General features: G+C 38.4%; 1 protein-coding gene across 5 annotated transcripts in view; it reads left to right on the top strand.

The window, feature by feature from the left end:
• Positions 1-17102, top strand: part of MIA3 (MIA SH3 domain ER export factor 3) — a 59685-nt gene that overhangs the window by 15992 nt on the left and 26591 nt on the right. For all 5 annotated transcript variants that reach the window (XM_070385477.1, XM_070385474.1, XM_070385473.1 and 2 more), the window contains one exon: positions 1262-1407. In XM_070385477.1, the coding sequence (XP_070241578.1) occupies positions 1262-1407 (146 nt within the window). The remainder of the gene's footprint in view (positions 1-1261; positions 1408-17102) is intronic.

The following is a 17102-nucleotide window of genomic DNA, read 5'->3' as shown; positions in this document are numbered from 1 at the left end:
TCAAAATATAGGAGAGGTCACAGCAGGAAGAGGAATTCAGCTAATTTGAGAAGAAATGGCATATCAGAGGTCTCTTGTGTTCCAGAGGATATTGCGTTCATATGCAATACTCTGTACTTCTAAACTCTTGTAACTCAAAAATGTTTTCCTCGTTGATAGTAAGTCATGTACTGAATAACTTGATACCTTCTTGGTCAGAAACTCTCTGCAAGATTTTGCTTGCAGAATTAAAACCAGATGTCTTGCCTCATCCTTTAAGTCTCACCACCAAGTGACACAGCTTCCTTTAGAGACTGAACCGTGAAAGTGAAAGTATTAGTTGCTCATTCGTGTCCGATTCTCTGCGACCCCATGGACTGTAGCCCACCAGGCTCCTCTGTCTCTGGGATTCTCCAGGCAAGAATACTGGAGTGGGTTGCCATGCCCTTCTTTAGAAGATGATCTTCCCAAATCTCCCTTCATGCATCTCAGATGAGGTTCTAACCTGCTTGGGAAAACTTCACCAGTGGTCAGATTCATAGGTCAGTAGCAGTGGAGTCTTAGGGTTGGAAGACATCTGCATGGCAACTAATCCTACTTCTCGTTAGTTACTTCTTGGACTCCTAGCTGTTTATAAGAAACACCCCAGACCCCCAAAACTCCTGAAATTCCTTCCCTACCTCCACCTCATGTAGAGATCCTTCCAGGTAGAGGTAGAATTGGACCTCTTTCGCAGAGCTACACCAGGCCCCTACCTGTAAGCGGTTCCCTTTCGTCTCTTGGTGTTTGCCATCCTCCCTTTGTAGCCGTCATTCATGCATTCAGTGCCTGCCAGGTGCCAGATTCTGTGCTGAGCGTAGGTGTAAGTTTGCAAACTGACACTCTTCTCTTTCTCATTGTTTGCCTGAAGTTTCTAATACAGTAAGTCACCAGCACTAAATAAATGTTTGTTAAATGTGATAAGTGTGTCTATAGGAAAAGCATAAAATTCTGTGTTCCTCAATCCCCGTGAGCCTGTATTATTCAGACAGCAGTTGCATTGCCAGGGATGTGATGGAGGGATTGCTGGCAGGTTGGAGATAGTGTTCATTTTATATTTGAGGATGTGATGGCTCTCGTGGGGGTTCTGACATTTTTTTAATATATAATTATCTTCAGGAGAAGCACATATCCAGGTAGAGAGACTAATATTCAGTGGGCACTTGATAAATATTTAAAATGAAGGGAAACAAAACTTATTCTGAAGCTTAAATAAAATATTTGCTTTCTCCTTCAACTTTAGGGATAATTACACCACAAGGCACTCCTGTCAATGCTGATGATGCCCAAAAGCAGCTGGCAGCAAATACTGAAGAACCAGCAAGTGTCACGCCTCTGGAAAATGCAATTGCTTTCATATACTCACTTGTGTTTCATTTAACTAAGACGGTAAGTTTGACATGTAATTTTTTCAAATACAATGTTAATTATTACCATTTTCAAGTTGATTTTAAGCATGAGATGAAGAATTTATAATGTCTTTATGAAAACTACTCCTACGCCTTTGAAGGCAGCCTCTGAAATAAGCCACAGGTGTGTGATGGTGGTGGGTTCTTAGTTCAGTTCAGCACTTGGCGATAACGTTGGCGGCCAGTGCTAGGCATCTGCACACCTTGTACCCTCAGGGATCTTTTGGTCTAACAGGGAGAGAATGAAATTCACTTGAAACACAATATGATATGGGAAAGAAGAGACGTATTTACCTGATGCTGTGAGAGTATGTTAAATAAATTGATTCACTGAGGTGGGAGGACGGGCAGAGGAGGTCAGAAGTTAGCTGAGACATCTTCTGAGCCGAGTTGCAGGATCCGTGTAGTTTGATGTGTAATTTGTTGTTGAATAGGGCTAGGGAGGTGGATGGGTTGAGTGCACAGGCACACAGAAGTATGTTTGGGGAAATGGGACATGAAGAAAAGGTTACTTGGCATTGTCCAAGTATAGAGTTCGAGGGGCGTGCGTGGTCTTGTGGAGGGAGATGGGCTCAGGTACAGGAGGTTGTATGTCATGGTAGGTTGTGTTAGAGATCCTGTGAAGGTTTTAAGCAGGAAATAAGTATAGTCATATTTGTTCTTAGAAAGAGTCACTTACGGCAGAAGTATTTATTCAAATTTATCTGTCTAAGGAATTCTGATCCATATGAGACATCATTTAGTCCGTCCATCCATTGAATGTGATCTAAGCTGTTTAGGGCTTATCGCCCCCTTGTGGTATTTTCTGGAATTGGACATTCTTGGTAAATGATGGGAACGAGCAAGCTTTCAGAATTCAGAGGCCAAGTTGCCCTTGGAGCTATAAAGTATACTCTGCATCAAAAATAGATATCTATCTTCCAGGTTCTGTTATTTCAAGACTTTTTAAGGAAAAGGGGTTATTTTTTTGTTCTGTTATACACATGGGTTTTGAGTGAGGATAAATCTGGTTTCAAATCCCAGGTCCGTCATTTAGAAACTTGGGTAGATTACTTAAGTTTGAACCTCAGTTTTTTCATCTTTAAAATGCAGATAATACCTACCCCAGTTGTAAGAATTAAATGAATCGATAATATCAAGCATATAGTGTAGTGCCTGGCATTTTATAAGATCTCATCCCCCCGCCCGCTTCTCATTTGGATGATCAGAGAGGGCAGTATAAAAATACTGGATACTGCAGGGAATTCAGGAGAAAGGCCGCCAGGATGGGAAAGTTAGAGGAAACTTTTCAGTTTTCTCCGTGTTTGTGGTAGTGGCAGCCACCCCAGTGAATGTGTATGCCCTGTGCAGTTAGAGTTCTGAAGGAAATTTTCAGTGATGAAGGCGATCTCAGAATTAGAATTTGGTTATCAGCATGAATCATCATCACTTCTAAAAGTTAACAGCCTCCAGATGTGGGAGGAGTTCTTTGTTCATTTTATTGGTGGGTATGCACAGAGCCCTGTTGTAGACCTGGGTTGGAGGACACAGATGTGGTAGAGGATATTATTTCTGCTTGAGGGATAACGGGAGAAGACACAGACATGAATGGCAAGAGAAAAGGGTGCATATTACAAAGTAACAGTGACTTGAAAGGTTATCGTCAAGAAAGTATTTGGATGGCCCAATATGTATAGAGTATTATGTTAGGAATAGAAGAGTCTAAGAGGTATAAAGAGGTATAAAGCATGATTCTGATTTATGAAAGGCTTAAAAAAGGACATATCAAGTATATATGGAAATTGGAAAAATGGGAAACACGAAATAGCTGTTGTAAAGTATCAGATAAGTAGTACAGATAACTATTTGTAGAGCTGGGAAATAATGGGGTGCTGACTTGTTTGGCAAAACTGCACCAGAAGTCAGATGCATAGATCAGCAGTTGATGGAATCTCCAGGCTAGAGGAAATCTGAGAGAGCAACTAATTCAACTTTTTACAAACTGCGCTAATTTCCTCTACTCCAGCCCTGACTAGTAGTTATGGGGTCTGGGCATCAACAATTCCTAGTGTGAGCCATCTGTCTTATAAGACTACACATTGCTTTGTTGGCTAGTTTATTCATATATTGACTCCAAATTTTTCTCCATATAATTTTTTTCTCTTAGAATCTAATTCCTTTTTTACATAGTAATCATTTAAATATTTGAAGTTATGCTTCAATTTTTTTTTTCCTTTAGTGTTTTAGCATGGAAAATTTCAAAATGGTAATAGTAAAGAGAAAATAGTGAAATGAAATTATGGCCCATCACTCAACTTAACAGTAATTCCTTAATATCACCCATTTTTGGACACATTTCAGAATCCCCTCCCTTCCTTTTAAAATTATTCTTACTCAGTTCAGGATCTTGAGGTCCAAAAGTTATAAGGGGTTCATACATGTCTTAAATCAACCTTTTAATCAGATATAAATTACATATAACAAAGTGTATATGTAATTCTAGGAATGAATTTTAACAAATATAAACACTTATGTAAAAACAACCATAACCAAATATGGAACATTTCTTTTGTTTGAAAAAGTTCCTTTGCATACCTTCTCAGTGTATCTTACCCAAACCACCTGTTCTAGGCAACCATTGACAAAACTTTTTCTCACTATGCATTAGCTTTTCCTGTTGTAGAATTATAGTTATAAATGGGTTTATAGTTAGGTGTGAAACAGCCCAGCCTCATGGTAAGTTTATTTTATCTTGGAAACTGCTCAACTGCTCTCCAAAGTGACTGTACCATTTTATATTTCCACTAACAATTTATAAAACTTCCCTTTGGTCACATATTTCCTAACATTTGGTATTATCAGCCTTAAAGTGTAGCTATTCTAGTGGGCATGCCTTTGAGGTTTTAATTATATTTCCTGATGCTTAATGATGTTGAGCCCTTTTTCATGTGGCCATACTTTTTCATGGGCTTATGTGTGAAATAGCTTTTTAAATCTTTTGTCCTTCTTTAAACTGGTATTTGTTTTTTTTTTATAAGTATTAAAGTCTAAGAGTTCTTTATATTCACATAATTTAGATACAACTCCTTTCTCAGATACATACTGCAAATAATTGCTTCCAAACTCTGGCTTGGCCTTTCAGTTTCTTAGCATTGTCTTTTGAAGAGCAAATTTTTAACTTTGATGAGCACCATTTTATTAATGTTCACTTTTATGGTAAGTGCCTTTTGTCTCCTGCCTAAGGAATCATAGATAGTTCCAATGATGTGAATATTTTCATATTTTCTTCTAGAAGTTTTATTGTTATACCCGTTCATGATTAAGACTTTGTTCCATTTTGAGTAAATTTTTGTGAATGTTGTGAGGTAGAGATCATGTTTTATTTTTTCCCCCCCAAATGAATATCCATTTGCTCCCATACCATTTCTTTCCCCTTTAAATTACATTGGCACCTTGAGTGGAGGTCAGTTGACCACATATATATATATGTCTCTTTCTGGACTCTGCTGCTGCTACTGCTGCTAAGTCACTTCAGTCATGTCCGACTCTGTGCGACCCCATAGACGGCAACCCACCAGGCTCCCCCATCCCTGGGATTCTCCAGGCAAGAACACTGGAGTGGGTTGCCATTTCCTTCCCCAATTCATGAAAGTGAAAAGTGAAAGTGAAGTCGCTCAGTCGTGTCCGACCCTCAGTGACCCCATGGACTCTGTTCTGTTGATCCTATCCTCAGACACCACCACACTGTTTTGATTACTGTAGCTTTATAGTAGGTTTTGCAATCAGGTAGTTCCTTTGTGAAATTGTTTTGGTCCCTGCATTTCCTTTGCATTTTCATATAAAGTTTAGAATCAACTTACCACTTGCTACAAAAAAGCATGCTGAGCGTTTGATTGTTCTTATACTGAATCCATAGATGAATTTGGGAAGAACTGGTATCAATAAATATTAAGGCTTCTAATGAAGATGAACTAAGTTCATCTCTGCATTCATTTAGATCTTTATATTCTCTCAACAGGGCTTTGTACTTTGCCGTGTACAAGTTTCATGCATATTTTGTTTATGTATGCCAGGTATTTCATGGTTCTTGATGTTCTAAATGGAATTTTTTTTACATTTTGTTTGCAATTTTTTGCTGATATGTAGAAATACAGTTGAATTTTTTGTACTGACCTTACTTATTATCTTACTAAATTATCTATTATTTCTAAGGGGGGGGTGTAGATTTCATAGGATTCTCTGTGTAGATGACCATGTCATCTATAAATAAACACCTTTTTAAAAAGTCAGATTAATTAAAGCATAATTTATATCTAGTAAAATTCACCCTTTCTGTATGCAGTTCTGTGTTTTCACATTTTTTTCAAAAATTTTTGTGTTCATCCTTCTCTTGCCTCTCTTTCTAGGACTCTAACTGTATTTATGTTAGCTCATTTTATGTAGTTCCACAGGTCACTGAGGCTCTGTTCTTTGTTGTTGTTGTTATTTAGTCTTTTTATGTACTTTAAGTACTTTTTATGTAATTTAAGTATTTCCTGTTGCTACTTTAAGTTATTGATCTTTTGTGGTATCTTATCTGCTCTTAAGCCATCAGGTAAAATTTTGATTTTGGTTATTTTATTTTTTAGCTCTAAAAGTTCCACTTAGTTTTATTTTATATCTTCCATTTCTCTCCTCAGTATGGTCATTAAAAAAAATTTCTTAAATATATTTTTAAATGATTCTTTTAAAGCCCCTTAAAGGCAATGACACCCCACTCTAGTACTCTTGCCTGGCAAATGACGGAGGAGCCTGGTAGGCTGCAGTCCATGGGGTCGCTAAGAGTCGGGCACGACTGAGAGACTTCACTTTCACGCATTGGAGAAGGAAATGGCAACCCACTCCAGTGTTCTTGCCTGGAGAATCCCAGGGACAGAGGAGCCTAGTGGGCTGCCGTCTATGGGGTCGCACAGAGTCGGACACGATTGAAGCGACTTAGCAGCAGCAGCAGCAAAGCTAACATTCTGTCATCTCTTGCAATTTCTTGGTCTATTTTTGTAGGTTGACTTATCTCTTAAATGGGATACATTTTTCTGCTTTTTTTCATGTCTAGAGGTTTGGTGTTTTTGGTTTTTTTTTTTGGTTTGATTGTTTTTCTTTTTGAATACTAGGCACTGGGAATGTGAATGATGGGTGCCTGTATTTTGGTGGGTTCCTTTAAAAAAGTGTTGAAGTTTGTTTTTCTAGACTGTTAAGCTATTTGAAGATCTGCTTGATCCTTTCTAGACTTATTTTTAAGATTTGTTGCGAGGTATAGTGTGTATAGTAGTATTTACTCCAGGGCTAGTGTTTCCCTACTGTAATGATGTTATTCTTCTGGAATCTACTAAATGCCCTGAGCATTCATTAAGGTCAATTCATGCTGACTAGCTGGAATACAGATGTCTCCCAGCCCTGCATTAACTGGAAATTGTTCAGCTTCCAGCCTCCTTGTAAGTTGTTCTTTTTGCCTGTAGTTGTTCTTTGCTGATCCTCGCGGAATCTTGCTTATACAGGTGCTGCTTTGAATTTAGCCCACGACTGAAGGAGACATCCTTGCAGATTCCTAAAACTCTTTTTTCTCTGTAGTTCTCATCTTTCCCCGTAACTGTCCGTACATGTGTCAGGCACCTCAGCCTCCCTGAACTCTGATCTCTGCCTCCTTGGCAAGATTGGTATATTCTGCTTACCTTCCCTATATTGCTGTCTAGAAAGTACCTCCAGGTAAAAAGTTGGGTGATCACAGGGCTTAACTAATGTGTTAGCCTTTCCTCAGGAGTCACAATTGTGTGTTACCTCTTGTTCTCTACCTGAAAAACTTTTTTTTTTTCCTATAAATTTTGTCCAGTTTTCTAGTTATTTTCAGTGGCAGGGCAAGTATCAGATTAGTTAACTCAGTCTGTACATGTCTTCTTTTTGTTTGTTTGTTGTATTTTATTTGTTAGTTCAGTGTATTCATTAAAGAGACAGGTTTGTTTGGCTGCTAGGAAGTACCATAGTGTGGGTTTTGCTAAGTGCATTCCTCTAGTACAATTGAACATTTTCCCTTGTTGTTTATATTTCTTGGTAATTGCTTAGTCATATTGGGAGTCCAGATTCAGTTTCATTTTTGTTTGGCAGGAATACTTAATAAAAGATGTTTGTATACTTCCATCAGGAGGCATCTGTTGTCTGGATGTCCCTCTTTTTCTTCATGTTACTAGCAATTGGTGACATTGATTAGAATGTCTGTATTATAGGCTGTAGAATGGTAACTGTCTACTTATAGCGTTCCCACATCATTTAAAGGTTGGGACACTTCTACAAAGAGAAACTTAATAATCAACTGTTCTTTATACTGAGATTGGTTTGTATAGTTAAGGCAGTATAAATATTTGATTCTTTCTGTTTAAGTAGTTTTCAAAATAATGAGTTGTCTTACCAGCATTATCCAAAGATGCCCCAAAGGTTTATGTGTGTTTCTTCTCTTTTCTAAGAATCATTATGATGCATGAATTTTAAAGTATTTGGTTTGTTATAACCCACAATAGTTGTTATTCTTATCAATGCTCCATCTCTCCCATTTTTGGTTACTGGGAGCCTCTTTAGCTTTGCTCCTGGGCTCTTTTGCCGTCATCTCATGGTCATTGATACCTTCCTTGCTTTCTAGTGTAACAAGATGTTCCAAGCTCATTTTGTACATTTCCTGCCCAAATCTTGAAGGAGCTATTTCTCTAAAGAGTCTTTTTTTCCTTTCACTGGGAAATGGTATTCAGAGGCAACATTCTGGATACTAAGATCACTTACCGCTTTAGAGTTGGCCATCATTTCTAGGCCTTTTCAGAGGACAAAGCTAGGATATAAGGGAGGTTTTTTGTGTGACTGTTCATTATGATGCCATTTAGATATTCCCAATCAGAGTTCCAGATGCTAATGGAATTTTACTTAAGCACATCTATCTGATATTGTATTTTTTTCCTCCGATGTTGGAAATCCCAGTTTTTAATGACATCAACATAATTATTTATCTTATTTTACAATATTCACATAACAGTATTAAAAATACCATATCAACACTACCACCCACAATGTGTTGCTGAAAATATTGCAAGGGTATTTTGCAGCTCATTTTGTCTTTAACCTGTATCCCACTGGGGTATCCTTGAAAATAATCCTTTTATGTTGTCCTGCTATTAAGTTGACATAGTTAGCTTAGTTGTTTCATTTTTGCTTTCAATTTTTAGGGATTTTTTTTAAAAAAGATTTTTAAATTTTCTAATTTTCTAACAAATTTACAAGAGCCAAAGTCAATTTGTAGAACAAAGTCTGTTCAGAGAAGTCTAACTTTTGTCCTATTTCCATCCAACCTGTTGATATGTTCCTCTATAGGTAATTTTAAAATTAATTTCATTATCTGCCCTGCCATTAAAAAATAAGCAAGTGATTTCTGCATCTGGGCTTTCTATGTGGTGCTAGTGGTAAAGAGCTTGCCTGCCAATGCAAGAGACATAAGAGATGCATGTTCAATCCCTGGATCAGGAAGATTCCCCTAAAGAAGGAAATGGCAACCCACTCCAGTATTCTTGCCTGGAGAATCCCACGGACAGAGGAGCCCTGTGAGCTACACAGTCCATGGGGTTCGAAAAGAGTCAGACACGACTCAGCAACTTTCACTTTTCTGCATCTAGCCAAGGTAGATTTATAGATACCAGCTTTACTCTGCCAACTAAAACAGCTAAAAAGAAAAAAACTGAGACAAAATACATGACACAACAGTTTTCAAGTCATCAGGCAACAAAGAACAGTAGCTTCTGAAAGCTGGAGAACAGACGCCATGAGGTTTACCATTGTCACATCTCACTGCGTTGAGAGACTTCCCAGGCTGTGGCACAGAGAGGAGAACCCCTGAACTGAGGAAATGGAGCTGAAAGTCCAGGAGAAGCAAAGCAGCCTGGATTCACAAGGTGGAAGCCCAAGAGGAGAGCTACACAGAGAGCGAGCCCTGGGGATTTCCCAAAGGCCCGAGTATTCACCAGAGTACTGATCACACATGAGGGTGACAGACGACTTAAGGGCAGAGAGTGACCTTGATTTAGTGAGTAGAAGAGACAGTTGCTGACACAGGGCCAGAAATAGTACCTCGTAATTCTAAGGGAATTGGGTAGAGTCTCAGAAGGTTCTTGCCTCAGCCTAAATGCTGTTCATGTCCTCCTTAACAAATCTTAAAAGCAAGACTCAATAGAACCAAACTGTTCCCCAGCAATTTACCTGCCTCCCAGAACAAAGCTTAAGAATATCTGGTGTATTAGTCAGGGTTCTCTAGAGAAGCAGAACCAGTAGGATATACATACAAGAAGAGATTTATTTTAAGGAATTGAGTTACAAATGGAGGCTAAGAAGTCCCACAGTCTGCAGTCTGCAAGCTGGAGACCCTGTAAAGTTGGGCTGTAATCAGTCCAAGTCCAAAGACCTGAGAACCAGGGGAACTGATTCTTCCCTTGGTCTGAGGGCCTGAGAACCAGGAGCACCAGGAGCAGAAGACTGATGTTCCAGCTTGAGCAATCAAGAAGGAAGGGACAAATTTTTCCTTCTGCATTTTGTTGTCTTCAGGGCCTTGATGGATTGAATGATCCCCACTCACAGTGAGGAAGCCAATCTACTTTACTTATTGTATCAATTCAAATGCTAATCTCATCTGGAAACACACAAAGACATAGCCCCAAATAACATTTAATCTAGGTACTCTGCTGCTGCTGCTAAGTCACTTTAGTCGTGTCCGACTCTGTGTGACCCCATAGACGCAGCCCACCAGGCTCCCCCGTCCCTGGGATTCTCCAGGCAAGAACACTGGAGTGGGTTGCCATTTCCTTCTCCAGTGCATGAAAGTGAAAAGTGAAAGTGAAGTCGCTCAGTCTTGTCCAACTCTTAGTGACCCCATGGACTGCAGCCCACCAGGCTCCTCCGTCCATGGGATTTTCCAGGCAAAAGTACTGGAGTGGGCTGCCACTGGGTACCCTAGGATCAGTCAAACTGATGTAAAAAATTGACCATCACATTTATTCACAAAGTATGGCATCCTGTCAAAGATTATCAGGCGTGCAGAGGCAAGAAAAGATGACCTGTGATAATGAGAAAAATCAGCCAAAGCCAACAAAGAACTGTCAGAGATGTTAGAATTATATGATGGTATTAAACAGTTATTACTGCCATGTTTCAGATATTTAAAATGTTAATGTAGAGACATGAAAAATATTTTTTGGAAAAGATCAAGTCAGACTTCTAGAGATGAAACGCCTCTGGTGAAAATATATTGTGTGGGATTAATGCTAGACTAGACATCGTTGATGAAAAGATTAGTGAACTTGAAGATACAGCAATAGAAGACATCTAAAAGGATAGGGGGAAAAAAGAAAACTGAACAGATTATCAGTGAGCTGTGGGGACACTTTTCAAGCAATCTAATACGTTTAACTGGAATCCCTGGAGGAAAGGATAGAGAGGTGTTCAGAAAATTATTTGAGGAAATAAAGGATGAAAAATTTCTAAACTTTATAAAAGCTGCACCTACAGAGCCAAAAAGTTCAGTGAAACTCAAGTATGAAAAGCATGAAAAAAACTACACAAAGATATGTGCTTGTGCTCAGTTGCTCATCATGTCCAACTCTTTGTGACCCCATGGAGTATAGTCTAGTAGGCTCCTCTGTCCACAGAATTTCTCAGGAAAGAATACTGGAGTGGGTTGCCATCTCCTCCTCCAGGGGATCTTCCTGACCCAGGGATCAAATGGACATATATAATAATCAGATTGCACAAAGTTAAGTGATAAAGAGCAGTATTAGCCAGAGAAAAGAGATATTTTAGAAACCAAGATAACATTGACATCAGATTTCTTATTGGGAACAAGACATGAGAGAATATAGTAGAATAATATCTTTTAATATACTTGAGAAATACTGTTGATCTCCAACATTATATGCAGCAAAATATTTTTCAAAAATGAAGACTCTTTCCCCGCCCCCCTACCTCAATATACAAGAGCTGAAAAAATTCACCAGGATACCTGCACCATAAGAAATGTTAAGGGAAAACCTTTAGGCATAAGAAAAATGACAAGAGACGGATATAATGAACCTACACAGAGTAGTGATGAATGCCAGAAATGGTAGGTATATATGGCTAAATATATAAAACCATTATCTTATTATTTAAATATCTTTAAAAGTTAATTTTCTGTTTAAAGAAAAATATTATCAGTGTATAATGGGGTTTACAAAATATGTAAAGAATAATATATATGACAACAATAGTATTTATACTATTGATCAGGAGAGAGAGAAAAGGTGATAACTTGTAGAAGTCTTATTGCATACATGAAGTAGTACAGTATCACTTGAACGTAGACTGTGATCATTGATCATTTAAAGATGTATAGTATAATAGTATAGGTGTATAGTATAGTATGGGCTTCCCTGGTGGATCAGACAGTAAAGAATCCACCTGCAATGCAGGAGATCTGGGTTTGATCCCTGGGTGGGGAAGATCCCGTGGAGAAAGGGATGGCAACCCACTCCAGTAATCTTGCCTGCAGAAAGCCATGAACAGAGGAGCCTGGTAGACTACAACCCATGGGATCGCAAAGAGTTAGATACGACCAATCAACTAAGCACACGCACATATAGTATAGTATAAACTCTAAATCAGCCGCTAAAACAACAAAACAAGGAATACACTTAATAAATCACTTAATAAATCAACAAAGATGATAATATCATTAAAAAGACGATCTAAAAGAAGGTAGAATAAGAGGAAAAAGGGAACAAAAAACAGATGGGATAAATAGAAAAAAAAAAAAAGATGCTGGGCTTAAAATTAACCACATCAAGCCACAGACTAGAAGGGAGTCATTACAAAGCATGTATCTAATAAAGGACTTATATCCCAATTATATGAAGAACTCTCAAAATTCACTAAGAAAAAACATAGGCCAGTAAAATAACAGTTCACCAAAAAAGATGTGGATAGCAAATAAGCACTTTAAAAAAATAAAAAGCTTAACATCATTAATTATGAGGGAAATGCAAATTTAAACCATCATGACTAAATAATGACTGAAATTAAAAACACTTCCCCAAGTTTTGGGGAAGATGTGGAGGGACTGCACATGGGGATATAAAATGGTACCACCACCTTGGAAAATAGTTGGTCAGTTTCTTAGAAAGGTAGGCATACACCTGTCAAATGATCTAGCCATTCTTCTACCAAGCACAAATTATACATCCATAGAAGGCCTTGTATATCAAGGTTTGTAGCAGCTCAGTTTGCAAAAGTCAAAAAGTGGAGGGGAAAAAATGTCCATCAGCTGGTTAGTAAGTAAATTAATTGTGGTTTATCCATACAATGAAATGCTACTCAGCAGTAAAATAGTAATGACTTATTGATCTATGCAGCAACACAAATGAATCTCAAGTTATACTGAGTGAGAGAAGCCAGAGAAAATAGAATACATAGTGAATTATTCCATATATATAAAACATTAGGAAATGCAGACTAATCAATTAAGACTGAAATTCTGCTTGGGGGCAGGGAGGAGTGACAAGTGGCAGGAGGTGGGATTACCAAGGGGATGATGAGACTTTTGGAGGTGAAGGGTATGTTCATTATCTTGAATGTGATGTTTTCATAGATGTATTCGTCTGTCAGAACTTATCAGATTGTGCGCTTTAAATAAGCATAGTTTATTACATGTCAGTTTTACCTAAAATTCTTCTCTTTTATATATATATATATATTATTCTTCTCTTTTATATTTATACACACACACACACACACACACACACACACACACGCACATATATATATATGAAATCAAACCCTAGCGGTATATAGAATTATTTCATTTCTTTTTTCCAGTTTCATACTACAGTTGACCCTTGAACAATCCAAGTTTGAATTGCCTGGATCCCTACTTATACATGTTTGCTTTTTTTTCCACTAAATGCATACTACAGTGCTACACAGTCCACAGTTGGTTGAATCCTCGGAGGCAGGAGGACTCTTGCCTAAGGAGAGCCCACTAACTGTGAAATATATGGGGATTTTTGGCTGCACCAAGGGTTAGTACCCCTAACCTCTGTGTTGTTCAGTGGTCAGCCGTATATTTTAATGTATTCAACAGTTGTTCTGTCATTGGACAGTTTGGTTATTTCCAATCTTTTGTTATTATAATAAGGCTTTGTACATATATCTTTCTAGCATTTGTTATTCTGGTTCTAATATCTTTGAGACAGATCTTTAGAAGTGGGATTGTTGTGTCAGAGGTTATTACACAGGTAGTTTTGGGGAGATGTTGCTAGATTCTTGTTCATAGGGGTTTGTATCATTTTGTATAATGATCAGTAATGTATGAGAATACCCATTTCCTCTGCATTCTCTCACTAAAAGAGTATGTTGTTAAATGTTTGGATTTTGCCAATAGAAGTGAGAAATGGTATCTCAATATAGGTTTAATTTGTACTTCTTTTATTATGAGTGAGACAGAGCATGTTTCCCTATGTCTGTGAGCTCTTCTCTTCCTACTTCTTTCCTGAGGACTATCTTCATTTTTTTCTGCAGGCTTGCTGGCCAGCTTCTCTATTTGTAAAGTTCTTTATTCTTTAGGAATACTAACCCTTTGTAATAAATTTCAAATAATTTTTTCCTCCGGTTTTCACTATCAAACTTTGCTTATTTTAGTCCAAGGGCTGGATGCTCTTTTTTTTTTTTAATTTCTAAGTAATCAAGTTCACAAATCTTTTCCTTTAGATCTTGAGACATAATTAGGAATGTTTTCCTCACTCCTAGTAATCAAGAAAACTAACCAATTCAATCACATGTACCACAGCCTTGTCTAACTCAATGACTATGAGCCATGCTGTGTAGGGCCACCCAAGACGGATGGGTCATGGTGGAGAGTTCTGACAAAATGTGGTCTACTGGAGAAGGGAATGGCAAACCACTTCAGTATTCTTGCCTTGGGAACCCCAAGTATGAACATTATGAAAAGACAAAAAGATAGGACACTGAAAGATGAACTCCCCAGGTCAGTAGGTGCCCAATATGCTACTGGAGATCAGTGGAGAAATAACTCCAGAAAGAATGAAGAGACAGAGCCAAAGCAACAACAGCCAGTTGTGGATGTGACTGGTGATGGAAGTAATGTCCGATGCTGTAAAGAGCAATATTGCGTAGGAACCTGGAATGTTAGGTCCATGAATCAAGGGAAGGAAGAGGTCAAACAGGAGATGGCAAGAGTGAACATCGACATTTTAGGAATCAACAAACTAAAATGGACTGAAATTTCACTCAGATGACCATTATACCTACTACTGTGGGCAAGAATCCCTTAGAAGAAATGGAGTAGCCATCATAGTCAACAAAAGAGTCTGAAATGCAGTACTTGGATGCAATCTCAAAAATGACAGAATGACCTCTGTTTGTTTCCAAGGCAAGCCATTCAGTATCACAGTAGTCCAAGCCTATGCCCCAACCAGTAAAGCTGAAGAAGCTGAATTTGAACAGTTCTATGAAGACCTACAAGACCTTCTAGAACTAACACCCAAAAAAGATGTCCTTTTCATTATACAGGACTGGAATGTAAAAGTAGGAAGTCAAGAAATACATGGAGTAACTAGCAAATTTGGCCTTGGAGTACAGAATGAAGCAGGGCAAAGGCTAATAGAGTATTGCCATGAGAATGCACTGGTCATAGCAAACACCCTCTTCCAACAACACAAGAGAAGACTCTACATGCGGACATCACTGGATGGTCAATACCGAAATCAGATTGATTATATTCTTTCCAGCCAAAGATGGAGAAGCTCTATACAGTCAGCAAAAACAAGACTGGGAGCTGACTGTGGCTCAGATCATGAACTCCTTGTTGTCAAATTCAGACTTAAATTGAAGAAAGTAGGGAAAACCACTAGACCATTCACGTATGACCTTAATCAAATCCCTTACGATTATACAGTGGAAGTGAGAAATAGATTCAAGAGATTAGATCTGATAGACAGAGTGCCTGAAGAACTATGGATGGAGGTTCGTGACATTGTACAGGAGACAGGGATCAAGACTCATCCCCAAGAAAAAGAAATGCAAAAAGGCAAAATGGTTGTATGAGAAGGCTTTACAAATAGCTGTGAAAAGAAGAGAAGCGAAAGGCAAAGGAGAAAAGGAAAGATACATCCATTTGAATGCAGAGTTCCAAAGAATAGCAAGGAGAGATAAGAAAGCCTTCCTCAGTGATCGATGCAAAGAAATAGAAGAAAACAATAGAATGGGAAAGACTGGAGATCTCTTCAAGAAAATGAGAGATACCAAGGGAATATTTCATGAAAAGATGGGCTCAATAAAGGACAGAAATGGTATGGACCTAACAGAAACAGAAGATATTAAGAAGAGGTGGCAAGAATACACAGAAGAACTGTACAAAAAAGATCTTCACCACCCAGATAATCATGATGGTGTGATCACTCACCTAGAGCCAGACATCCTGGAATGCGAAGCCTTAGGAAGCGTGACTATGAACAAAGCTAATGGAGGTGATGGAATTCCAGTTGAGCTATTTCAAATCCTAATAGATGATGCTGTGAAAGTGCTACACTCAATATGCCAGAAAACTTGGAAAACTCAGCTGTGGCCACAGGAAAAGGTGGCTGGAAAAGGTCAGTTTTCATTCCAGTCCCAAAGAAAGGCAATGCCAAAGAATGTTCAAACTACAGCACAATTTTACTCATCTCACACGCTGGTAAAGTAGTGCTCAAAGTTCCCCAGTCAGGCTTCAACAGTATGTGAACCATGAACTTCCAGATGTTCAAGCTGGATTTAGAAAAGGCAGAGGAACCAGAGATCAAATTGCCAACATCTGCTGGTATGACCTAAGTCAAATCCCTTATGATTATACAGTGGAAGTGAGAAGTAGATTTAAGGGACTAGATCTGATAGAGTGCCTGATGAACTATGGATGGAGGTTTGTGACACTGTACAGGAGACAGGGATCAAGACCATCCCCAAGAAAAAGAAATCCAAAAAAGCAAAATGGCTGTCTGAGGAGGCCTTACAAATAGCTGTGAAAAGAAAAGAAGTGAAAAGCAAAGGAGAAAAGGAAAGATATACCCAGTTGAATGCATAATTCCAAAGAATAGCAAGGAGAGATAAGCCTTCCTCAGCAATCAATGCAAAGAAATAGAGGAAAACAATAGAATAGGAAAGACTAGAAATCTCTTCAAGAAGATTAGAGATCCCAAGGGAACATTTCATCCAAAGATGGGCTCAATAAAGGACAGAAATGGTATGGACCTAACAGAAGCAGAAGATATTAAGAAGAGATGGCAAGAATACACAGAAGAACTGTACAAAAAAGATCTTCACAACCCAGATAATCACGATGGTGTGATCACTGACCTAGAGCCAGACATCCTGGAATGTGAAGTCAAGTGGCCCTTAGGAAGTATCATGACGAACAAAGCTAGTGGAGGTGATGGAATTCCAGTTGAGCTATTTCAAATCCTAAAAGATGATGCTGTGAAAGTGCTGCACTCAATATGTCAACAAATTTGGAAAACTCAGTAGTGGCCACAGGACTGGAAAAGGTCAGTTTTCATTCCAATCCCAAAGAAAGGCAATGCCAAAGAATGCTCAAACTACCACACAATTGCACTC

This window comes from Bos mutus, chromosome 16 (genome assembly GCF_027580195.1).
Source record: "Bos mutus isolate GX-2022 chromosome 16, NWIPB_WYAK_1.1, whole genome shotgun sequence".
Lineage (NCBI taxonomy): Eukaryota > Metazoa > Chordata > Mammalia > Artiodactyla > Bovidae > Bos > Bos mutus.
This window is presented reverse-complemented; position numbering and strand designations above follow the sequence as displayed.